Source organism: Vanessa atalanta, chromosome 13 (genome assembly GCF_905147765.1).
Source record: "Vanessa atalanta chromosome 13, ilVanAtal1.2, whole genome shotgun sequence".
Lineage (NCBI taxonomy): Eukaryota > Metazoa > Arthropoda > Insecta > Lepidoptera > Nymphalidae > Vanessa > Vanessa atalanta.
In genome coordinates this window covers 237,271-264,827 of record NC_061883.1, presented here as the reverse complement: position 1 = coordinate 264,827, position 27,557 = coordinate 237,271, and the positions used below count along the sequence as shown (strand labels likewise).

The 27,557-nt window shown below is 31.7% G+C and overlaps 1 protein-coding gene across 1 annotated transcript; it reads left to right on the top strand.

The window, feature by feature from the left end:
* The first annotated feature begins 511 nt into the window (after positions 1-511).
* LOC125068071 (putative inorganic phosphate cotransporter) lies at positions 512-27,019 on the top strand. The gene is made up of 11 exons (XM_047677062.1): positions 512-695; positions 16,861-16,991; positions 19,493-19,672; positions 23,235-23,373; positions 23,607-23,833; positions 24,225-24,374; positions 24,712-24,844; positions 24,973-25,097; positions 25,466-25,585; positions 26,093-26,225; positions 26,551-27,019. Exons 1-11 carry the CDS (start codon positions 656-658, stop codon positions 26,613-26,615), a joined length of 1,443 nt encoding a protein of 480 aa, XP_047533018.1. The 5' UTR covers positions 512-655; the 3' UTR covers positions 26,616-27,019.
* The last annotated feature ends 538 nt before the right edge of the window (positions 27,020-27,557 follow it).

Below are 27,557 nucleotides of genomic sequence, written 5' to 3'. Positions count from 1 at the left end.
ACCATTAATCAAATAATTACACATATGAAATAAGAGTTGTTTCTGAATTATAGTGTTTTTAAAATTTCCAAATAAATATATATTTTAAATAAATACGTATAAATGTAAAATATGTTTTTTTTTTTAAATGCATGAACATCACAAGGAAGTCTTCCCCGATTTAAATAATTAAATAATTAAATAATAATTCTGTAAGTATGTGAATTCAAACTAACAGTCGAGATCAAATCTTCAAAACCTTATTGGAAAGAAAGATGAATTTGAACGGGCCTTGACACTTTGATTCATTTTAATTATATATATATTCATAATATTATGCCGGTTATAATTTGAGTATCCTATGACACTACTACAGTAAAATCAACATTATTTTTAGTGAAATGATTAAAAAAATATTATTAAGTTGTCATAGAATTTGTATCTAAAATTGCAAGGAAACCCGCGGTCAGAACGGACATACACGCGACAATATATAAATATGCCGTGACCGGCGCAAGCGCACTCAGACTCGGCTTCCTGTACTACCAAGGCGCTGCCCTTGCGCGTACTACTATCGCACCAAACGAACGAACGACTTCAAAGCGTGTGGACTGTGATTTTTAATATATTATAATTTAATTATAATTAAAAAGAACACTTTAATACAGTGTTAAAAATGGGTGTCATCGAACAGGAGATATCGGCGCCTAAGCCTGGTGAGTCTGTGTGAACTACCGCAAATATCTATTTAATGTTAGAAATAGACGTAGCTAATATTATAGGTCATACCACAAACTTATTTGTCGTGTGTACTTCCGGACTTACTACGTGCAGTTAACTGAACAACCGTTAAAAAAAAACGAATTTAAACATAATTTTTCGTGTTTTTTCCATAACACAAGTGCTTTAGCTACTTACATTGGGATCAGAGTAATGTATGTGATGTTGTCCAATATTTATTTATTATTTATTTTAAACTAAAATAATAAAATCAAGATACTCTTTTAAGACAAATTATAAGCGTAATTATATTATTTGTGTGTAATTTTATGCAAGTAACCTACCTAGATTACGATTTTAATCTCTCTCAGATCGGGTTGACCGTAAGGGATGCCTAATTAGCCTTAAGTCCGCCCGTTGTCAAATCAAATAAAATGTATTTAATTCAAGTAAACTTTACAATGAAGCGTTTTTGAATCGTCAATATTAATCACGACCAATATTCATGTATTGTATAAATCATTTTAAATGTATAATATTCATATTGTAGGTTTATAGGTGTTTGAAAAATCCATTGTTATGGTAAAGCAAAGCTATTCGTTTGATCACACAAGAAATGCTGCAAGCATTCTCGTTCGCGTGTTCAAAACTTACCTAGCACACTATTTAACCTCAGAATGAAATTATAAGCGAACGAAAGCATTGGTTGGCCTTTAATCCTGTACAGTGTTAAAACGACGAATATTTCATTTTAATTAAGTCCACTCTAACTATTCTCAAGGAAGTGGCTGTTCAATGTTTTATTGAAAATATTTTTTTTAGTTCTGTGTAAAATTAACTAGAATTCAAAATTCGAACACATTCTATTTTATTTTTTATTTAAAAACGAATACTAAATAAAATTATATATTTATTTAGACGTAAAAAGTAATTATTTCAATGTTGACATTTTTTCGTTAATTTCCTGACATTCTGAATGTTGCGTACATTATTTATAAAAATGAATACCAAAAAAAAAAAACCTTTTCAATTATTTAGCAATGCAATAATTGTTTTGGAACGTGACAGAATTAAAATCCAATTCGGTTTTAATTATTTTTCCCACTGATAACAAGACTGCTATTTCGATAAAGAGACGATAAAACGAAGGTAAAGTGAATTTAAGCCACCATTAGGTGTACTCGAGTGAGCCAGTGTAACTACATGCACAAGGGACATAATGTCTTAGCTACCAAGGTTGGTTGCTATCTAAGGAATGGTTTATTTTTCTTATAGCGTCAGTATCTATGTGGCCCATTTGTAACTACTTCGTAAACAAAACAAACCTCATAAGCTACAGTTTCACGTGGTCATGATTTGTAGAGTAATTACTTTTAAATTATATTTGTACATAATTAAGGTCATAATATAAATATTTTTTTATGTAAATAAAAGTTATAAATATGTACAAGAAGCAAATTAAATATGCATTAATTAAAATGCATAAAATATTTAATTGGTAATCTCTAAATATTAAATTTTGCAATAGAAAAAAAACTAGACCGGTATACATATCATCCAAAAAATAGACCTTCATTGTACCTAACTGACTGAATGACCTAACTACTGACCTGACACTATTACCTCTCTGAACCCTCACTGCCATATCACTATGGAATAGATTAATAGAAAGACCTTTTATATATATTTTGGTATCTGATTATAATTTAAATGAATCTGTATGAAAAACTTCAATTAATCTCCAATTTTAATTACGTCGATGATGAAAACTAAAATTGGCGTCTTGCGATCGATTACTTACGAAATATTTGTTATTTAGTTAACAAAATGCAATTTTTACTGTCTTACTGACAAATTAGATCGATAAACTTTTCTCTGTTTATTGTAGATAATCAAATGAAAATTATTAGGTACAATTAAAAGACGTTACGTATCTGTATCTACATCTGATTAAAAAAAATATATAATGAAAAAATTAAATGAACAGGTTGTAAATTTTCCACTGATGGGCTAAGGCCTGTTCTTTCGATGAAAAGAAAGTTCAGAGCTAATTTCACCACGCTACTCCAAGGCGGTTTGATGTGACATGTGACAGGTTTCATTGAAATAGGACACATGCATGTTTCCTCACGATGTTTCAAAATTCATCTGACGCTCGCCAGTCCCGAAAATTATCGCGAGAAATGTAAGACCACCAACTCACTCCGTCTTAGATATTTCTTTGTACGTACATAATATGCATGTAGATATATTTATATTATTTATCTATAAGTGATATTTGTAATAGATTATAAGAAAATAAATATTTAAAGATAATTTTATCTGAATCACTTTTAAATTGCTATATCTACAGATAAATTTGAAATAAATAATACCTCGTAGTCCAAACTTAATCACAAAGAAGGTGCAGATCTGATAAAAACGATCCATAGGATCCAGTGCTAAGCTTTTGGAGGTTATGTGGATCCTGTAACCTGTGTACTGTGGGCTGATACGTTTTTCTAGACCTGGTACCTGCATACTGTGAACTCGCATGTACATATAAATACGCTATTTCCGGAAAAAAACATATACTACAAAACGGCACACAGTGTGAATTAAGCCTAACGTTACAAAATATAATAGACTTCATTAAAAAAAATACAATAAAAACTGTCGTATAAAGACCGCACGTTTAATACATTAAGTACTCTTTAAACAGAGTCAAAACAATAAAACACAATACGAGCATCAATCAATAACGCAAAAACTTAAACAACAATGGCAATTAGGTTCGACAACAAAAACTGCGTCTATCAATAGCAACCGCAAAGTAAAAAGGAACCACGCTTATATGGAAACCTAGTTTTTAAATTTTTTGCGTTGGCATTTTTTTACTTTTAAGACGAGCTAATGTATTATCTAAAGATCAAATTACCATCTAATGGTAAATAGTCAGTCTAGTCCACAAACAACACGAAGTATAAGATGGTATTATTTATCCATTGAATTTAATTGGCCAACTTTAAAATCGAACATTCTACAATGTATTCTTACAAGAATATCAATTTATAATAAAAAAATAAATAATCTGGCTTAAATTATAGATTCTACCAGGAATAATTGACCAGAATATCAAAGTAAACATCTGATGATGATTTTACTCGTACGTTCAAAATTACAAAAAAAAAACCTTAATAAACATTTTTCCGTTAAATGAGATTATAAAACGATTAACTTTTTAAATGATAACACGCCTTGGGAATGAAACGTTCGCGTCCAGGGGAATAGAATTATGAAAAATTACATCAACAATATATTTTTTTAAAAAATAAATAAAAAACGATCCTGCGAGTTTGCTTTCGCGGGTCCTTCTCAGGATGTTCGATCACTAATATGTTTTACAAACATACATAAGCTCTGCTATCAGCCTAAATATCTAACCAAACTATCATATTACTATTATTTAAAACAAATACTTTAAAACTGTCCTTCAAACACTCTCGACCACAAACCTTTTTAAAATAATTTTAGATTGTATCTTCGTGACACAGTTTTAGATATGGATTGGCTATTGAGTTTCGTTTATATACTAAAAGACTAACTTATTATTAAAATGAGTCTGAAAGTCCCGCGAGTCAAGATCACAACATCGAATTTAATGATGCATAAAAATTGTCGTAATTTTTGAGCCGTGTTGGCCGATGGTTAGTGGAATTTTAACTTGGGATTACAAGTTAACCGGTCACTGAATTTTTAAAGATGATAAAATACTCAAATATTATCTCCTATTCACAGATATAGCGAGCAGTTTACATAATAAATGATGTACTTATTTACAACGTGCGTATTTCCGTTCAATTCATAACGAAAGCCGCTGAACCTCGTGGAGCAAACAATCGACAACACAGGTGGTTAGATCTCATTGTGATAAAACACAATGCATTCGATATGCACGATTTGAGCCCATTCAAGAACTCACTCTCGAATTTATTTAGGAATAGATGATTTCCATTGAGCATTTTTCGTGTATTTGTATATTTTGATGTATCGAAAATGATTTTACGGATTCATCTATCCTTGCGGACCTTTTTGAATTTATTTGTTAACCGACTTCAAAAATCGAAGGAATGTTATTGGGACAAGATGTTATGCTTTTTAGGTTCGCTTAAAATCGTATATTAGCTATTAAATGAACTCTATTTAAAAACGTTGTAAATTTAAATTGTCATTATTTAATTACGACATGGTCTATGTTATTTTTATTATAAAGTATTTGTAATCGTGTGACCTTGAACACTTTCAGTGATGTCGAAACAGTTTTTTACAGATGAATCAATCGATCAATCAACAAATCAGGTCAACATAAATAATAAAACTTATCTGATATAGAATATGAAAATATCTTTTAGGTTTTCATGTCATTATTTTCTTTAAAAAAAAAAACACTAAAATCCTTAACAAATCTGTGAGATGAATTATATGAAATCAGGCTGTAAATGTAATGTGTAAATGTTTAAAAAATGAGGTGCAATACTTAAATAAAAAATAAAAAGATACGTGCCTCGGGACTCCCGGGACGGACTCGAAATCAAAATCAAAATATACTTTATTCAAGTACGCTTTCGAATGGTCATTTAACAAACTATATTAAGTAAAACTACCACCGGTTCGAAATGTAGATTCTACCGACTTACTTTACTTTATTCTTTTTCGACATCTAAAAATACAGTCATGTTAGTTAAATACAATTATATGTGTATGTTATATATCCTGCCTGGAAATCAACAAGCGTTAAGCGTGCATTTTAATATTATATATTAAATGAGAGACACGCTGAAATAAATAAAGAACGTTTAAAAATAACACAATGACAAGAAATATTTTTTATTACAAATCTTGTGTGAATAAATTTTTTTTTTTAATAAATTTATGTAAAGTCTAAATGTAAAATAAAAAAAGACAATAAAGGAAAGGTAAACGGCTGCTCCTCGACGAATCCTTCGTGCACTCTAATGTAAGACGCGTTAATGAACTTCGTTCCACTAGTTTATTCCTTTTGAACATTCTGTTTATTAATGTTGTAAGCACATGAGTTGGCTGATCCTGCGGGATATAAGGGCGGTGATGACCAAGTATATTTCCACAAGATAAACAGTGTATATATGATACTGTAAAAGCTCGAACTAAGGTAAATCTTAAGATTTTCCAGTAAAACCTAAAATTTTTCGACATGTCAAAATCAAAGTCAAAGTCAATTTGACTTTGACTTTGACTTGACTTTGACTTTGATTTTCCAGTAAAACCTAAGATTTTTCGACATGAGTTGGTAAATGTAAGTATTTATTATAAAGGGACTATTTTTTCGGACTTTTACCATTCCAATCTAACCTAACATGTAAATCCTAAGGTCTACCAAGTGAATGATGGTAAAAGTTCGAATCTCAAAGTTTTATGGACATTTACCATTCATAATCGGTAAATCTTACTGAAAAATCTTAATATTTACCGTAGTACGAGCTTTTACAGTAACATATATATAATACGTACTTGCACTATCTCTGTAAGTTAAATCTCACTACACCCGAGGTTGAAGTAGGAGATCACTATTAATGTCAAAGCTGACATTGCATGCAATTTTATTGCCTATTAATGTCATACTACTTGTTACTTCTGTAATGGAGTGCATGCAGTTTTTATCTATTGTATTGTTTATTATTGTTGAATATTATTGTTAATTTTTATGCTACACGAGAAATTCAATTCAATTTTTTTTTATTTGATGTAAAAATTATGTTTTTTTTTAATTGATAAATAACAATTATTTTTTTACAATTAATATATATTAATAGGTTTTATAAAAATAATATGTTGCGTGATTATAGCGCGGTAGTAACGATGTTTTATTTCTGTTCGGATGAACACAGCATTGTGCGGACCAACCTTGACAGTGTCACGGTCGCCGTGTCAACGTAACTGCTTAGCGATTAAATTGGAAATCATCTAATACTAAAGACATATGACAGGTTTGTCTGTGTATATATATTTCTTGAAACATTCAATCTCAAGTTAGACTATCTATAATGTCTGTTTGTGCTGTTGCTCTTTCACAGCCAAACCACTGAACTGAAGTTTATTAAATTAGGTATAAAACAATCTTTATTTCCAGGGGAGGATACGGGCTACAACTATAATAATAATAATAGCCTTTTCTTCCTAAGTATGGGGTTAGAAGAGGTCCCTAAGTTTGTGCCTTTTGGCATAGGCCTCTTCCAATTCATTCCAATGTGACCTATCCTTTGCTATTCTCATCCAGAATGGTCCCGCTATCTGTTTCAAATCATCTTCCCATCTCCTAACTTGACGACCTCCACTTTTTTTGCCGTCTCTTGGTTGCCAGAGAGCAGAACAGAGCTACAATTATTAATATATAAAAATAAATGTTGGTATTATTAGGCTATTTAAGATTATTAGGCTTCGACCTCGCTTCATGAATGAATTTAGGCACACGGAGGTAATTTTTCAATTAGTATACACAGACAGAGCAACGCCTGCTGAGTTTTGCTTGTCTAATATAATCGTATTGTGTTTCGATCGCCGATTCCTCTCAGGTCCCAGCTTTCCGGACTGGCATCTGCTCAGATCTGAGCTATTTCGAACCGGCATATATATTAGTTCTAGTGATATTTTTTCTGGATTTTAATTATTCAGCGCTAAGATTAGCGCCATATATTAACAATGACAAACATACCACTTAAACGGTAAAATATAGATTAGATAAGGAACAGAATCTATCTCGAGTGTTTTTATCCAGATTAGATCACTCGATCGCTCTGATTGCATACATTGCTCTGTTATATCAAAATAGGTTATGGTCAGTTTCTGTTAACTACGAGATTAGGTGAAGCGGTGATTAACAAGTTCAAGAGGTGCACGCCTGTAGACGTCAGAATAAAAATATATACGTAGTTACAAGTACATTATCTATCTTGACTCGGTAGTGAGCATAAGATCATTAGTGCAACATTGCTCTATAAAATGTGTTAGTTTTGCAAATAGTTCAGACACACTTTTGCACTACAGAATATTTATTTATTTATTTATTCATGTGTACACAAACAGAATACAATCAGAACATACATTAAAAATACAGACTTACACAATTTTCAGGTAGATTACATTCCTAAGCATGTGTACACGGCATGCTCGTAACAATTATATATCAATGCAGTCTGGTGATTTTTTTATATAATAAATACATATAGACACTTTATATAAGAACCGTCTGTAAAACTACGATAATACGTATGTTTTTTTTTTTTTTTATAATTGACTACAGCGGACTAGCAAATGGAATTCCTGATACTGACTGGTGACAATTGTCTATATGACGTCATCAGAAATATTTACCATTGATACCTGTCCTCCTATCTATTTTCTAAAAACAAGCCCTGGTCTACAAAAATAACTTTTCGTCTTTTCAATATATGATATTTTTCTCGTGGGTCTAACAAAATCAAAATGTACTTTATTCAACTAGGCTTGGTTTTTACAAGCACTTTTAATTCGTCATTTTAACTCTATTAAACGTAAAACTACCACCGGTATGTTTTTGTGTCTTTCTGTGTGTGTAAGAATAAATTATTACGTTATGTATCACGTGATAGAAATTTTGCAGTGATTTAATTCAGGAGCGCGTTGAAGTCTTCCCCATATTTAATATGCACATTGCGATACAAAAATTATAATCACATAGATATATGGATGATTTGCTACCTAGTGTTTAAAAATCGTAAAAAATAATAAGATGTAATATTTTTTCCTACAGTCATTTTACAACTAATAATATTTATTTTAAAGGCATACTCTGTATATCCAGCAGACATACTAAAATAAAGAATTGTCCTTACCTCTTTATCTATGAATTTACTACGATAGCCTCCTTGACTTAAAACAATTTTGACATAATTATTACTTAGCTCAAAAACACTAGTCTCTCCTCCTTATTTGATGATATTACTTTCTTAAAATTATGAAGTTTTTTACTAACACTGTATGGATTATAGTAAGAGTAGCCGGATACCAAATCTACAATAAAATTTCACTTTATCGCAATCAAACTAAAACCGATATCGATATCATTTGAATTAGAATCGTGTACACAACACATAGTAATCGTTGTAAATTTCCCTGTTACGATTCCTCTGAGGTTTCATTTTGAGAAATAGAGTCGTGATCCATGCAGTTTTAAATCAACATATATTATTCATTTCATAAAGATTTGCAGTACATAAATATGATAATTTTTTACTGTTAGAGCATTTTCTCTTAATTTTGAAATTCGTTTTATTTTTTATCTATATATTAAACATCTCTTAGGCAATCGGTTAAAAATATATCTACACATTCATGGTATTACAATAATCACACTCGCAAGTACCTTGGGTTATATATCACTAAAATCGGAAGTTAAGGAACTATGGTCGTTTACTATCAACTTATAGACTGGACAAATTAAAAAGCAATGTCCCGTCGGACAGCATGCGAAGCTGCGAGTGCTCTAATACGAAGCGTCAGGGTCGAATTCAGTGACTAGAATATTTTAAAATATTTTAATTGAATATAAATTGTAAGTGTATATCAATTGAACGCTAGAACCAATTGACCTTCCGTCACGAAATATTAATGATAGTTTGACGAAAGAATCAAACAGGAAATTAAAATAATGAACAATTTAAATTAGCGAGTACTATAAATATTAAAGTTTGTGATACGACGATAGAGAATGATGTCAAAAAGACATTGGCATAACTTCCGAAATTATTCGATGTCTGTTGTTGACAATAAGAGTTATCGTTTCTAGTCGAACCAATTGGCGCCACTAGCAAATGAGATCCTATCACTTTCGTTGGAAAAGTATTTTTAGTGCGACATTGTCAACATTGTATGTGGTATTCATGTTGCGCGGTCCCGTTTTGTTTCGAAAAATACGAAAGACATACGTTGACTGGTAAACAAACAATGTTTGGTATCGATACGCAAACATAATTATACTCCTTAAATCTTTACAACAATCACGAATAATCAGTGAATATCCGAATTTCTAGGAACTAACTCTTCACTAGCGTTTCTCGCGTCGAAATCAAGCGCGATATCATTTTTTCGGTTTCGGGTTAGCATTAGCTTTACAAAACATAAGATTACAATCTTGTGAAATTATATGAGCTATTTGTTTTGTTAATTGCTATTAAGCCGATCTCGATAAAATCAAGTGTTATTGCATCGTTTATAATGTTCAGAGTATTAGATGAGCAGATATCGTTTACGATAACGAACAATTGAAGAGCAAAGAAATATAAATTCATTTTCAACATCAATAGAATCAAGGACCGACGTACATTTGTAAAAATAAACTCGCTCGTTGGAGAGATTACTTCAATCTTAACAGAAGATCTCGGTTATTAATTATATCATCAGTAAGTTTAGATGCGTTGATTGAGTAATCAAGCAGCCTGTATAATATGTAGTCATATAGATTATACAGCTGCTCCATTTTCTCCACACTTCAAACCACACACTCACTCCTAATATGTGTGTGTTATATATCCATTCCGATTTTGTACCACGGTTTACCATCAAATAATATAATAATTGCTCTTAATTCTAACAAAACTTAAATATTATTTGCGAATATCTTTTACTTCAGCGTTGCAGAGATACCGATAGCTTGACCATCGATAGGGGACCTCGAAAACAATACTATCGATACTATCGATATTATTGACACGTGACAATACTATCGATAGACTGTCGATACTGTATAGTGTATTGATAGTAGACTATCGATATGCAACAATATTTTACTTATATTAATTAACCTAATTAATAAATTTGAATGCAGTGCCTAAATGATTGTAAAAATGTCTGCGTTGTGATATTGAATGTCTAATAATAATAACAAAAACAATGGAGTTGATCACTTAGATTCCATGTTAGCGAACACATTAACGATATTAGGAATGGCTTACGTGTGTCTCCATCAATATCGATTGAAGCATGTGACTATCTTAGCCTTTCTGGCTAAGACTTCCTGTCGTCTCCCAAAAACATATCGAATATATTCAACTTAATTTTACATAAATTAATTATTTTTAATTGCACACTTGCATCCGACTTTGAGTGATATATATTATTTAAATTATTAGCTTTGTTATATTCTACTAAAACGTTACTGTTTTTTTTTTTTATATATTATGAAAGGTAACTGACCCCAATGCTGGGTACTGCACCAATTAACAAAACCATGGTGAAATTCAAAACTGAACTTACTCTGTTAAGTTTATATATATCGTTAAGTTAAAATATACTACAGGATATCGTATAAATAACCTATTTGATAATTTAAGAGTATTTGATGTTTCGTAGCTGTTAGATTCATCAAACGAAGTCAAGTTACTTCGTAATTCTATTAGTAATTCATTAAATATAATTAAGAGGTAATAAATCTCATATACTATAAAGCTATTGGACAAGTTCCAAGAGAGTTTTCCTAAAACATTTTTATATATTTAATGACATAAACATAATGTTATATGCCTCTAATTAGTGTGTTCTTTATTTTACTCGTATGTAATAAAATTATGTTTTTTATTATAAATATATAAACACTAAATTCAAATAAGGTAATTGTTGTAATTCAATATGTAATAGTCTACAACAATGTTGTCATAATTTTTTAGGTAAGTAAAACTACGCAAGTGATGTCAATAATTTGTTCTGTGACCTTTTTTTTATTAGTTTTCTAAAATTGATTATAATGCTTACAAATACTTAAATTCATAAAATCTTTCTGAACTAAAATAGTCGATCGCCTTGAATGTACAAGATGAGTGAGTATCTGCAACCACTGTTTTTTCCATGTGCCTCATTTGTGTTTATATTAAAAACATTTTATTATTGGTGGTGATAAAAAATATCTCGAATAAAACCTACACGTAAGTATAAGTAAGTATAAGAAGAGCCGGGATGGCCTAGTGGTTGGAACACGTACATCCTAACCAATGATTGCGGGTTCAAACCCAAGCAAGCACCACTGAATTTTTACGTGCTTAATTTGTGTTTATAATTCATCTCGTGCTTGGCGTTGAAGGAAAACATCGTGAGGAAACCTGCATGTGTCTAATTTCAACGAAATTGTGCCACGTCTGAATCCATCAACCAATATTCGAGCAGCGTGGTGGAATATGATCCTAACCTTCTCCTCAAAGGGAGAGGAGGCCTTAGCCCAGCTGTGGGAAATTTACAGGCCGTTTATGTTGTTGTTGGTATAAGTTGAAATTCTACCGTATTTACACCTAAACCGGATTCGATTAGCTTGGTAGTGCAGTCCCATTATTCCCAGCAGTGGGATAACGAAATGTTATCACTATCGCTTAATTTCCGCGAAATGTATATGCTGATAAACTGACTACCAAATAATATATTCAGATTCTTATCGTTCTAATCTTTATTATATTGCAATGTTCTGTGTGACGTCATCTTTTGATAAACATGTTTTATTGTACCGCTTTCCTGTATCAGTACTATTACAAAAAATATATATTCAACTGTGTAATTTTCACGTTAAAATTTTAATATCTTGAAATATAATCAAACGGTAAACTGATGACGATGATGGTGCTGTCCTGACTGATTCCGGCCAAGGGAATAATCTTAAGGAAGACTAGCTGACTGTGCTGGACATATAATTGTGCTGGACATACGTGTACTCCGTTCTCACATTCTTATAACCTGAGTCAACGGCAAATCTGAAACGACCAAAAGTAAATCAGAAAGACTACAAACTAACAAAACTAACATAAATTTTCTGAAATGCTGCACTATTTAACTAAATTTTGAACGCCGATTGGTCGTTAGTTACGTCATCGGTTGCCATTAACCAATTACCATTAAGATAAAAGTCGGTTTATTTTTCAACGATAAATATATGCGTCAGAAACCTCATATTTAAAAGTTACAGAACGGCGCACTCAAAGAAATTTCACTCTAAAACTAGAATTTGCACTCTTAATTTTTTTGATGAATTCACAATATACAGACGCTATTCAATTGATAGTATAGTATATTGATACGGATTAAAATATGTTGTAGATAGCAATGTTAATTTTGTTATCAATTTCAGTCAGTAATTATTTTGGTACTCGTTTGCGTGACACGTTGTTCGTCTTTAAAAGTTTAAATATGGTGTATACAACGAAACATAGGCATAAACATGACAATATTAAAGTTCAAGAGGATGACACACTGAAAGGAAAACATCAACCGAAGAGTAATTTTGACGGTAAAGATAATTCCTTAACTCTAAAATATCTTACTAAGAATAGGCCCTCTCTTTTAAAAGGTTTAACCCATTACGGTTCTCCTTTAGGTGATTGCAAACGCTACCAACAATTGTGGCCCAGATTTGAATCCATGGTCCTATTTTATGATTCTACATATCCTATCTACCGTCTACCGAGATACCGTCTCGGCTCTTATTTTATAATAAATTAATTATTGTTTTTATTTATTACATTTATTGAGTTTTAAGAGTCTTGAAGGTCAACCAATTTCTCTTTATTGTCACTGTTTGAAATATTAGGAACACCATGTTTTGACAACAAACGCCAAAACAGTGTGATTGTTTATTTATTGAACTTTATTTAAATACAAGTATGTACCATACCATACCATTTAAATACAATATATTATATACCATATGTAAATATATACTCGGTGGTAGGGCTTTGGGCATGCCCGTCTGAATAGGTACCTATATATCAGATATTCTTCCGCCAAACAGCGATACTGAGTATTGTTGTGTTCCGGTTTGAAGAGTGAGTGAGTCAGTGTACAGGCACAAGAGATATAACATATTAGGTACGGATCTTTTCATGAGGGTTATACTTTGATACTTTATCGGACTGTTAGTGAGTTCTTGGGTTTATCCGACTGAATATTCTTAGTGACTGATTGGAGTTAGTAAGTTAGTAGGATGACAATGTTTATATCCTTGGAAAGCACATAACACTGTTGGTACTTCGCTTTATCGACTCGATCCTATCGGATTATGAGAGTGAAAGTCTAGTGCATATGTGTGTGTGTATAGCGTGCATACTTGTGCTCAGTATATATCTCTTGTGTATCTCCAAGTTTGTTTGATTCTCTGTGTTCAGTCAGGGTGAATCTGTATTACAAAACTTCACCTAACTTCTTATTTTATTCCTGAAATGTACACTGTGCTTTTAAATGTTATAAAGATTTCCCAAAATGTCATATCATATTCTGACGTTTCACGATTGTATTTAGAATTGAGTTTCTTACAGAATAACGTACGTCATGATTAATTGAAACGGAATCATCATTACATTGTTTTTGTTCGAATAATTGTAATTTTATGTTATATAAAGTTTATCCGCATTGTTTAGTTCGTGAGAAGTTTTCATTATATGGAAACGCGTACATCTGCAATTATGTAACAATTTCTTTATATCTAATTACAGTAGAAAAAAATCACAAGTATTAAAATTACTCGAATTGAATGATCGCTTTTATACTGTCAGCGTGCAAAAAAATAAATTAAAAGTGATCTCACGTTATATTTCTTTACTTTTCTTAATGAAAGACCGTATATACTATTATTATCTTGAGAAGACTATTACATATACCGTCTATACTTCTTGGTTAAACTATGAATAAATAATTATGTACTTATCTTAGCAACAGCCTGTAAATTTGACAAAGTGCTTCACAAATGTATTTTGTTCTTTTGAATAGTTTTAGAAATTGAATGTGAATTATGGCCACAGATGTGGTACATATTCATCGAGCACAAGGACGTTTAAGTAGATAAGAACACTTCGTTATAAAAATGTGTTAGATATGTTACATACGACAGACAATTTCGCCTCGCTCGGTTCATGTAGTCATTAACGTTTAACATCTCATTTCGTTTTATAACTGAGAACTGGAGTTGACATTACACGTACAATGTACACACTTGTTCATTACTGTTATTGGTACAGTAGGGGGCAGGTGGGCAGTACCATTAACATTGGTACTTTAAGAAACTTTTGGGACAACACTGGCTCACTCACTCTTCAAACTGGAACACAGCAATACTCATTTATTTATTACTATGTTTGGTGTTGGAATATTTTTTGAGTAGACGGTATACAGATGTTATAAAAATTGTTGATGTGTTGCAAAAAGCCTTACCTAATAATAGCTATATAGTAAATAATAGCTAATTTTTGCCACTACTCAACCTGGCTTAAAAGTAAAAATATAACTAAAAAATAATATCTTCCCGGCTTCGCATAGGTGCAATGCTAATACTATATATATTACAGTATGTCTTTATATACAAAGTTCACAGCTTTTGGGAAATTAGACTATACAGACCGCTATGTCCCTGCGTTCGAATCGAAAATGTTCATTTAAATTACATGCCTTAAAGGGTAAGGGTAATATTGATCTTTATTAAATGCACAATGAATGATGAATTAAAGATACTTAATTTTATAAAGATTATGCTGTATTGCTTAAAATCGCTTCGAATCTAAGCCATTATATCTCTTACGGACTTTTTTGTAGAACTTTTTAAGGTGTACAATACGGTCACACGTTATTTTGATCTATCTAGCAGCCAGCGTTTGCAGTGTAAGTGCAAAAAAAACCTCTAAAATGATCACTGTTTCTCTACTAAATTGTGCTTGTATTATCCATAAAAAACCTTCATCTTAAATCACTTATCTGTTAAAAAAACCGCATCAAAGTCCGTTGTGCAATTTTAAAGATCTAAGCATACACAGGGACAGACAAACAGCGGTTAGCGACTTTGTTTTATACAATGTAATGATAATGATTAATTGCTATTTATCTGAGATAATTAGTATTGATTGATAAAAGAGTAATTATTGAGTTACTGACCGGTTCTACTCGGAATCAACAATACATTCTGACTTAACTTTAAAAATCACTAAAGAATAATTGTTTAATAACGATTCAGCGTTGTTTACAAGAGCAAATTTAATTGGTTTTTTTCCCTGATTTGGACCCATAGTCTAAGGTTTAGATCAACGTATTATAGCAACTGGACTTTGACTCATAGCAGAACGTTAATCCGGGGAAACAACGAATAATTTAAGTAAACCGGTGTCCGTTTTGTAATTTATTTTAAATTCATAATAACAGACATTTAATATTTCAAATTCATAGAGGCGATGTACCTCTATGAACGCCTCTATGAGTAAAGACGTAAATGACAACAAAAACTGACTTTCGAGTTTATATTATATGTTAGGATTACTGAAACAAATAATATAAGCGAATTCCTGTCATAACAGCGCTGTTTAATGTTCGTAACAGATACAAGATGAATGGGCGTTGTAGTGCATGTGGCCGATACGTCAGTAATGGGTCGTGGGTACGTGACTGGTTTGGTTACGACTTTCAATATCCATTTGACGCACGTTAAGTGTACATTGAAAATGTTTGATGAATTTTTATCGGCGTTAATGTTATTGATTTTTTGAGTCAACTTAATTACTCCACAGTGTTAATGTTAGATTTATGTCTTATGAATTCGCTGTATAACATAAACATAACATAAGCAGCCCGTAAATGTCCCACTGCTGGGATAAAGGCCTCCTCTCCCTTTGAGGAGAAGGTTTGGAGCATATTCCACCACGCTGCTCCAATGCGGGTTGGCGGAATACACATGTGGCTGAATTTCGTTGAAATTAGACACATGCAGGTTTCCTCACGATGTTTTCCTTCACCGCCGAGCACGAGATGAATTATAAACACAAATTAAGCACATGAAATTTCAGTGGTGCCTGCCTGGGTTTGAACCCGAAATCATCGGTTAAGATGCACGCGTTCTAACCACTGGGCCATCTCGGCTAATCCATTCGCTGTATATTCCGTACTATTTTTAAAACAAAGAGATTGATTCGTTTCAAATCCATTTTCCCGTAAAATTCTAATGCCTTTAACAACAAGTTCCGCGTAATTAAATTATATATACATATATTTATAGGTTTAACCTGAATCAAAAGCTAGAGTTAACACCGCCTAGACTTTATTACGATAACAAATAATTTAATAATATATTTTTATAATTAATATATTTCGTTTCAGAGAGAATTATCGGGATGCGTCACATCGTAGTGTTCCTCCTTTTCTTGGCAACGACAATCTCCTACGCTACAAGGGTTAGCATGAGTGTGACCATCCTTGGAATGACTAAACCCAATCAATACGGTTTTCCTGTGAGTATACATTTCATGTTATAGCCGTTTCAATTATACCCGCTTATCTTATATCATGCGTATGTTATATGTTTTTTCATATTTATAAATAGTTTAAAGGTCGAAAGGTCGAAGGTGAAAGTTGAAAAATCTACTTTTTAGAACTTCAATGCCCCGTTAACTGTGTGATCTAAGATCTCCATTATATTTGTAATAACTTTAGGTTAATACCCTTCAAACCGAAAAGACGAGCCATTACCTAGTGTTAATGTTTAAGGGATGTTTAATGATACAGGCTTCAACCCATTGAAGTAAATTTCGTGTGTTATATACGAGTACGTGTTTAGAATTCATCACTTGTTCGGCGACGATGATACATCTTGATGAAACGTGCGTGCTTAAGGTGGAAAAATAAATTATGTTTAAATAAGTGTGTTGTTATTGTACATTAAAGCTATAATTTAAAAAAAATTTGAAGTATTCACTTAATTTACAATATAAAAGCGCACAGATATGACGGTAAAATACAAATGGAATTAAAAAAAATAAAATTTAGAACGTTTGCTTTAAAAAAAATGGCTCGAAATAATCTGAATCAAGCCCCGGACAATAAAGGCGACCGAATAGCAAGTATTGCAGCGAAACTGATACAATATTTGAATTTTTTCGCTCTCCGAACAAAATAAGCGATCGCCAATAAAATGACACGAGTGAAATGAAACTTTGCATAACAACAATTTCGGGACAAACTGAAACAATACGTGTTTGTTTCTTGGTAAAATTACTGGATCAAATAAATTTGGTATCTTTATTGTACTTATTAACACGCTTATATTAGCTTCACTTGTAACTGTGTATGTAAGAAAATCTTGAAATCTTAATTTGACCCACTTTCCGGTCTTCGATTAGGATGTAATTTTGCACACGCTCTGAGTTCTGATGACAATACATGACTAGCTAAGAAACGTCGTTACAAATCCAATATCTCCTAGATGTCGGACTGGCTGTTTGAAATCCACCCCCATTATATGGATATTAAATGAAAGAGTTTGCTTTTGTAATTTTCAGTGCGTGCTAAAACCGTGTTTTTTACTTTTTTTAAACTATTATTTTTTCATACTATAAAAAAAATATGGGCCGCACGAAATACGCAGCAAGTAAATACAAATTCAAACAACGAAACAATATCCCGTGTGCACCATCTCCCTATTGTTATTGGATCTGAGTACAAATTATTTAGAATTATGTTAATATTTCCATTTCTGTGCATGTTTCCTTTGGGGTGGAGGTATTTGGTTTGGAGCCTATTCCACCACGATACTCCAAAAGTATACACGTCGCAGTATTTCATCGGTCATGCTATGAATTATAAATTGTAGCACAATTAATTAAATTAACGTGACAAATTCATAAATACCAATTTCATTATGAATATTTGAATCGCATAAAAGAAAATTCAAAGAATTATTGCAACCTTGGTAATATTTACTTGGTGGTAGGGCTTTGTGCAAGCCTGTTTGGGTAGGTTCCACCCACTCATCAGATATTCTACCGCCAAATAACAGTACTCTGTATTGTTGTGTTCCGGTTAGAAGGGTGAGTGAGCCAGTGTAATCACAGGTACAAGGGACATAACATCTTAGTTCCCAAGGTTGGTGGCGCATAGGTGATGTATGGAATGGTTAATATTTCTTACAGCGCCTTTGTCTATGGGCGGTGGTGACCACTTACCATCAGGTGGCCCATATGCTCGTCCGCCAACCAATGCCATAAAAAAACCTTAGCATTATTATTCAATGTTTTCGATACAAAATTAACACGATTACCGTTGAATAAATCTATCCATTTATTCGTAATAATTATATGTTTCATGATACGTATTCTTAAAAGCAAAATGAAGAGTAAATAAAGGTTGATGTTTTAATCGCCAACAATAGTATCCATAATATTACTCGCTCTTGTATTTTTTGGAAACAATCAATATCTTTACCATTGGCTGAACTTTAATCCATAGCAGTCGAAAAGGGCAATCTCGCGAGTGTTATTAATATTGGGAAAATCAATAAATTCACATAAACTTTACTTATTAATATTCACGTAGATTTTTATATATTTTTGGTTTAAATAAAAAAAAAAATGTGTTTCGTTAACTTCACCAATTTCAAATAAAATGTAAGTTATTTGGTGGTTCATTTCGGTTTTTGCACAACAATATTGGTATCTTCAATCAATCTTTTGGTAACATTGATCTCGTTATCGTCGAAATAAGTTTCCTGTAAAGACCTCCTTTGTCAACAAAAACGTTTGAAGCTTTTATTTCACCGTGCTGCCCCACTGCATATCGTAATATAAATATATACACTCGTATGTATCAAAATTAGACACGTACATGCATATATACTTAAGATAATCTTTAAATTAATAAAAAAAAATTCGATCGCTTCTCGGTAGTACTCGAAATACAACGGCTCAGAAGAACTTTTTATAATAAGGAATAATCATAAAAACATGTCTATTTCCAGGTCTTCGACTGGAGTCAAAGTATCAGGGATATGATACTCTCGTCCTTCTTCTGGGGATACATAATGCTGCAGATACCAGCTGGTATGCTGACTGGACGTTTCGGTGGAAGGCTGCTTATCTTCGTTTCCATGGCTGCGACCGGTCTCCTTAACCTTATCGTACCATTTACTGCGAATGTGGTAAGTTGTGAACTTAGTAACTGTTGGTTTCAAGCGGATATATACATAAATATAATTGTTGTTTGTATTTTGTTAAAATAACTATTTTATTTGATTAGCAAAAAAAATGTATCTTCTGAGTTTCTTGCCTGTTTACTTGGTATAACCTAAACTGTGAAACTATCTGTTTTTTTTTATTTTTTTTACCTAGATTCGTTAGAAGTAATGATACCAAGTAAACGTTAATATTTTGTTTTAATAATATAGGATTAGATGCTTTGCCTATTAAGGTGAACCTTCTGCAACCCGAAGGGAGTAATAACTTATAATAATTAATAAATTGATATCTATAATTGATTGATTTCTATAACTCGGCAAAACTAATTAATTCGAACCGGTGGCTACGTCTAATACAATTCTGTAAAGGCCTACTTGATTAAAATACTGTAATCAAAAGGACAACGATTTAGAAAATAATTTCTTGTGGTAATTATTAATCTACGTTATGGTGATAGTGTTATGTGTATTCTTGAGAAATGAAGTTTTAAAATTGTATATAACATATAGAGCGTACTTGAATAAAGTACATATTGATACTGTAACCTAAACAATTTTCAATTTAAATAAATTATACAATTATGGGACAAAGTTTTACTTTCTATGGTTTCGAGGTTAGTAAGACTACTAAAGTCAACTACCGTTGCGAGTTTTTTACTACGTTACATTATTTAGTTATTATCTATCTTATTTAAAATATGTAATGTTTCAAAGTGTACTACGTATTATGGACAATTTGTACATTAAATTACAATAACCAGGACTACAGGCCTGTCACGAGATTCGTTTAATTTTAAAGCGGATCAAACCTAAATCTTGTCCAAAATGCGCTGCGTCTTCTGTTATAGGTATTATGTATATTGGTTACGTAGGGAGGTTTTTTAAACAATATAATGAAAAGTACCTTCACATATATTATTATGGCTGATAATGTTTTATTCATTCTAGCCTAATATTCGCTTTTAAAAAGATATTTTACTTTTTTAATTGGGATACAGGATGCAGTTCATCAAAATGGTTTGATTTTAGCGTTCATAAATATTCAGATCGTGGGCGTAGAATTTACATTTACAATATTAACATCGATTTAATATTCAACATGTATTGCCTCTTCCTAAGTTTTTTTTATTAATCACCGATCACGATATATTGTGAATAAACAAATTAAACTTATAAAAACTCAGCGGTACTTACCCGGCTTTAAAACCACGACATTCGGTTTAGATCTACGTGTTCTATCTAACGAGTGCTTGACTTTTGCTAAACATGCATTTAAAAAATTCTTGACCTTAACATTAACACTACTAATATTGACTTAATTTGTTTGGATGATCAGAGGTTGTGTATATTTGCTTAATATCGCGCATTACAAATTATGATTCATTCTTTTAAATATTTGTTTATGTATCTTTACTACACACCTTTATGGAATGTTTACTGTGCACGTTTTAAAAATTCAAAATCTTTGATTAAATAATAATTAATGAAGCATCACACCTGTCGAGATTATACCGTGAGCAGAGATGGTAGAGTGGTTATAACGCGTGCAACATAACCGAGGATTGCAGGTTTAAACCCAGACAAGGACCACTCAATTTAATATATAAATTATATCGATTTCGGTGGTGGAAGAAAACATCGTGAGGACACTTGCATGTGCTTAATCAACCTTCATTAGAGAAGCGTGGTGGAATTAGCCAAACCATCTTCTTAAGAGGAGAGGAGATCTAAGCCCAGCCATGGGTCATTTACAAGTTGTTTACTTTCCTTTTTTTACTTTTAAAAATATAGTCTTTTTTGGTTTAATTTTCTTGCTGATTTATGTTAAAACTATAGTATTTTTTTTTATTCAACATGGAAGACGAATATCTATTGAATTAAAATGTCATCGGTTTGGAAGAGAAAATATCTAGACTCTTAAAAACCGACGAAATATTATTTGAAGTTCATGGTCATACTGTACAATACTTAACTATATCTGTACTAAATAATAATATTGTTCATTACCAAACAAATGGATATTTTTATATTTTTAAGGTACCGTACCTCTAGGCAAGTAATACCGTCTAAATCATAAAAAACAGGGTTTTTTACCAGGAATGGCGGTCCCAATTTAGAATATTGTTAACCGTGTCATGTAGAGTATCGTATGAAGGTGCTTCATTGGCATAAGCTTAAACAGATATCTATTTTTATGATATCTATTTTTATGATAATTATTTTTATGATATTATATTAAATCCATATGCAAATTGTACAGAACCCTTAGTGGGCGAGTTCGATTCGCACTTTTCCAGTTATTTGTTTTGAGACAACGGTTCCTATTTTCGTTGCTCACGAAACCCTAATTGATCTTAATTTTGTTAGGGAATTCCCATTTTGACAATAACGAGTTCTTGATGTTTGAATTTTATCACGTATGATTTTAAAAGAAGAATTAAATTATACATTAAAAATAATTAGTTATTATAAGCATTAAAAGCAACGAATACAATTTTACATATTTATTTACTTAACATTTGGCTTCTCATTGTCGGACTATTAAACGTGAAGATCTGTTGAACTTGGAACTCTATGACCCACAGAATTAACGCAAACCCAGTATAAATCAGAACATCATCAGCTGCTCCTATTGTTGTAAAATCGTATTATTGCAACACAAAATCGATACTGAATTTGCAATCATACATAATAGGCAACGCATAACTTTTATACCCTGACAATTAGCTTCGATGGTTATAGATCATGGCGAGGATGATGTGATACCGAAAATAACTAAGAACTTGAATACTATAAGTCTTATCCATTGCCTTAAGGCATTCGTTTCGTCTTATCTGCTCAATTTATTGAATAAATAATTAAAACATAATATAGACTGCGTCTGAATGAGATGTAATATTAAAAATAGCTAGACTTTAAACCTTGAATTGAAAAAATTATTTAGTCCAAGTATTCAGTAATAACATTGCATCTACGATATTTATTATATCCTGAATAAAGTTTATTGGAAGACTTATTCTTTAAACCTTCATTTAAAACTCCAATCAATTTAATCGTGGAAAAAAAAACATTTAATACCATTAGACGTAGCAGCGAGTGATCAAGACAAATTCGTATAATTTGTTAAATAGACTTTCCATCAACCCTTTTAAATTACTACCCTTCTTGTTATACGCAATCAATCCTTTAACTTAAAACAGTAAAAGACAGCAATAAGATTTTCTGAAGGACTTTTAAAAATCCCGAAAATACTATTATCTTGAATCAGTAAAATGTTATATTTAAGGCTTTACCTGCTACAAGAACTACATCCTCGCTGTTCACTGATTCACGAATAAAAGCCAGAGAGGTTTACATGGAAATTATTTCATTGAAAATTTCAAAAGGTTGACGAATATTCTTATTTCAATGATAAAAATTAATATATGGAGACTTCTATTCTATTCTTACAACAAATACGATCCATTTTTTATATACACGCTTACGGCAAGTAATGAGTGTCCTATTGACTTTGTTTATTTTTTAGGGAGATTGGAAGGCAGTCATCGGGTGCAGAATAGCAATGGGATTATTTCAGGGTTTGCTTTACCCAAGTCTACACGGTCTGTTAGGTCAATGGGCACCGATCACAGAAAGAAGTCGAATGGGCACCATCGTATATTCAGGTAATATCTTACATCATCAGCTGAGGTTTCCTAGGAAGTTTGATAAACTCATTGTGTTACATATTGTATTAAAATGTAATTTGTAAATAATTCATTTGGATTTATGTTTTTCTACGAACCCTTTATAACATTAAAAACTAACCATCAACAAGATGCACTTGTTTACTAATATACTTACAACAAAAACGCAAGTAATTATATTTTCTAATAATCATTTTATGTTTTGTCATCAGGTGCAATATTGGGTACGATTATCGAAATGACGATTGCTGGAGTGTTATCTGAAAGTCAGTGGGGCTGGCCTTCGGTGTTCTATGTCGCCGGGGTGACCTGTCTGGGCTGGTCCATTCTCTGGTTCATATTTGGCGCTTCAAATCCCGGTGAAAGCAGATGGATCACAAAGGAAGAAATGAAATACGTCCAATGTAACACCGGGCCCACAGACGCAAACGAACAAAAGGTAATAATTACCATTACCTAATTAAAGAGTATAAACATAAGGTTAATTGTTGTTTTCTATTTTAATGTGATATTACTATCCCATATTTCAGTGTTATTGTCCATTTATATTGTACGAACTACGAGACTTGGAATATATTTTTAAGATAAATACCTGTCTATTTAGGATTAATAACAGTGTACCCACTTTGTATAATACGCATCATTATCTGCAATATTATATTGTATAAAATATTGTTAGGTACAACTTCTTGTTAATGTTTTATAAATAATTTAAAATCTTAAATAAAAAATGGTAACTACGTTGAATAATTCAAGGGTTATAAAATCCATCAAAATACAAATGATCGCTTGACTAAAATTTTGTACCGGAAAAATTGTCTAAATTTCAGAAAATGCCCGTCCCGTGGAAAGGTATTTGGACGTCTTTACCTTTCTGGTCTATTCTGCTCGCTCACAGCGGACAAAGTCTTGGTTTCTGGACGTTACTAACTGAGATGCCCTCATACATGGACAAAGTTTTAGGAGTCGATATAAAGAGTGTGAGTATTATTAGTAACAAAATAAACTTATTTTTAAATCTTAATTCTAAAATATAAAATGAGTATTATTACAAGAATTGCGTCGGCAATTCTAATTCAAATTTGCATTAGCGATGATTCACTAGAATATCGAAAAAATACATTTATCAATTGAGTATGTGATATATGCTCACTCCGATTCAATCCGTTAGGAGGCAGGATAAAAACCCACCTGTAGTCCCAAAGAGGGATATTATTGCACTTCTTTCATGCATCTTACACTTTGCAGTAACCTGATGATGTTCGTGTAAAATAGTATCAGTGATAACTGTCATTAAGTTTTTTTTTTATCTTACAGAGCGGTTATCTATCAGCACTGCCATACGTCGCGATGTACATCCTCAGTTTTATATTCAGTTGGACCGCCGATTTCCTCGTAAATAGAAACCTTGCTACTCTTGCCACGACGAGGAAAATCTTCAATACTATTGGTAAAATTCTAGTCTATCCTACCTCCATATATTATAAAAAATAAATTGACCAAAGTCTTTGGAATTAGTATATTCTATTTCAATTCTGTGTCTATTCCAGTTCGATTGACAGTTTTTCTTTGTTGTAGCGTTTTGGGGTCCTGCTATATCTCTATTGGGCCTGTCATACATTCCAACTGGTAATATACCTTTGGCTGTGGCATTACTTTGCGTCACAGTTGGACTCAATGGTGCTCATTACGTTGGTTTCTTGGTAAGTGCACATTAGATATATTTATAAAATTAATATAATAGACTCCAATAATGATATCCCTATGAGGATATATGATCTGGACTTACTTCCTAATATTATGACATTTATGTGCAAAAATTTAATTTATTATGACCTTATTATGTTATTACTTACAGTAATGGTTGGACTATTTGCAATATACCTACATTTTTTTGCTATTTTTATATGATTTAACGAATGTATTTAAATTTATATCTATTTAAATGGTTAGGTGTAATGTGACATTCATCACAACACGCGTCCTGCTAAACGTAAATTACACATATCATAATAATATTATATAGAACAAAAAAATGCATCATATTGAATATGGAAATTATTTTTTTTAGATCTCACATATCGACTTGTCACCAAACTTTGCCAGCACTTTGATGGGCATCACTAACGGCTGCGGTAACATCTTCTCTATCATGGCACCCTTGAGTGTATCTGCTGTTGTTCAAGATGAGGTAGGTTATAGCAATTATTTTATAGATTAAATAACCTCAGAGAATTTTATATATCGGTATTATCATTTAACGCCGATTCCAGCTAAATGTAAAATCCATTAAACAAATTGAATCGGAAACAGCGCAAGAGTGATCACGATAAATCTAAAATCAAAACAAACTTTATACACACGTAGTTTATTAGAAGTACTCTTAAATAAAAATTAAAAGATTAGTTAAGCGTAAAGCTCTTTTATGTGGAATATGCACTGAGAAGTATCGACAAGAAAGTTCTTGTAAAATTTGCATGTAAATCACTTTTATAGCTAAATGATAAGTATGATATTGCTATAACCTTGTCTGTCTAGTTCAATATGGCTGATTTGACCATATTTATAATAGCAGTCTATTAAATAATTACGTTCAAATAAATACTCAACTAATTAAATGACGTCAGTTTATTTAATCATTTTATAATCTATAAAGTTACAAGTCACCTCATTAACAACTACTAATTCTATATTACAGACAAACGCAGCGGACTGGAGGAAAGTGTTCTTCATATCAGTCGCGTTTTATTTCTTAAGTAACCTGTTCTTTATTCTCTTCATGTCTGGAAAAGTTCAGGATTGGAACGAGCCCAAACCCAAAGCTACACTAGGTAAATATCCAGTAAATAAATCAATCGTAAAAGTAAGAGAAATATAAAGACAAATTGAGCTAGTAATAAAAAAATCTAGTAACCTACCAACAATACATATTTATTTAAAGACTTTATTGACCACCACAAATTAAATGGAACAAAAGGCGGACTTCCAGAAGGCATTCTGTGTCAGTCAACCTTCAAAATTCTGGGAAATATAAAACTATAAATATGACAAGTTAAAATTTCAGACATAGTACTTATATTAAAAGTAATTTATTAAAAGCGAGAACCGATTTTATTGCATAATAATGAAATTCAATATTTATATACTTTATTACAGAGGATGGATTTAAGTCCGATAAGAAAAGTAATAAGAAGGAAACGACAGGAGAACACAAATTCTGAGTGTCGAGGAAACATCGTGCTGCGAACATTAAGAAAAAACTAGTCATCTTTTTTCAGCATGCGTGCTTAGACTATTGTGATAATTCAGTGTTAGTGATAAATTATCAAATATTACCATAATTATAGCTTATTCCAATTAGAGAAGGATGGAAGATACGTGAACACTTTGACTTTGAATTAACATGACATAATTAATTGAGGTCTAAAATAAGCCATGGCAGTTTTATAAGGTGTTAAATTTTGCAAATCAAATTAAACTGGTTATAACTAGTTAACTGGAATAGCGTTATATTATCAATAAAGATGAATCATTAAATACTTTTTGTAGTATATATAGCACAGCTATTAGCAAGTTTAAAGTTAGCTTATCTTAACTTCTTCTGCCATTGGAATATATATATATATATATATATATCTATATATAATTTAACTTATATCAATACTTATATTATTACAAAACAGGAGACTTTGTATAATTGAAAACGCTAATATCAGAAACTGTGAGTCCGATTAAAAAAAATCCATAAGATAGTCCTTTGTGATGATTTAGGTACACAATCACGGCGTAAAATAAGAGCGGATCTGTATTCTGTGAGAAAAAATAAAAGCGTTTCTAAAAAACCAGAGCGTCAATTACGACTATAATAAATAGAAAACCGCATTGAAGAGGATGTCAAGGAATCAACGTAAGTCAACATTTTATAAGTGCAAAACGGAGTGATTTGTTCAGGAATTGCTAACTAATTATTATATCCAAAATAAAATTAGTAATTTTAAGGTAATACGATGTAATAGGGCTACTTTCCTCAAAGGTAAACGTCAAGATTGTAACACGAAATGTCCGATTAGCAAAGTAGGACATTCATTGAGGCTTTTATTTTAAAGTGAAAGTTTTTATTTATTGTACTTTACAGCTTATTATTTAAATACAATTTAATTTAA

Bases quoted from the DNA above. Each gene is read 5' to 3' on its own strand.
- LOC125068071 (XM_047677062.1), top strand. From the start codon at position 656: ATGGGTGTCATCGAACAGGAGATATCGGCGCCTAAGCCTG. The intron at 24,375-24,711 runs GTGAGTATTATT...TTTATCTTACAG, and splicing joins TAGGAGTCGATATAAAGAGT to AGCGGTTATCTATCAGCACT. The intron at 25,098-25,465 runs GTAAGTGCACAT...TATTTTTTTTAG, and splicing joins CTCATTACGTTGGTTTCTTG to ATCTCACATATCGACTTGTC.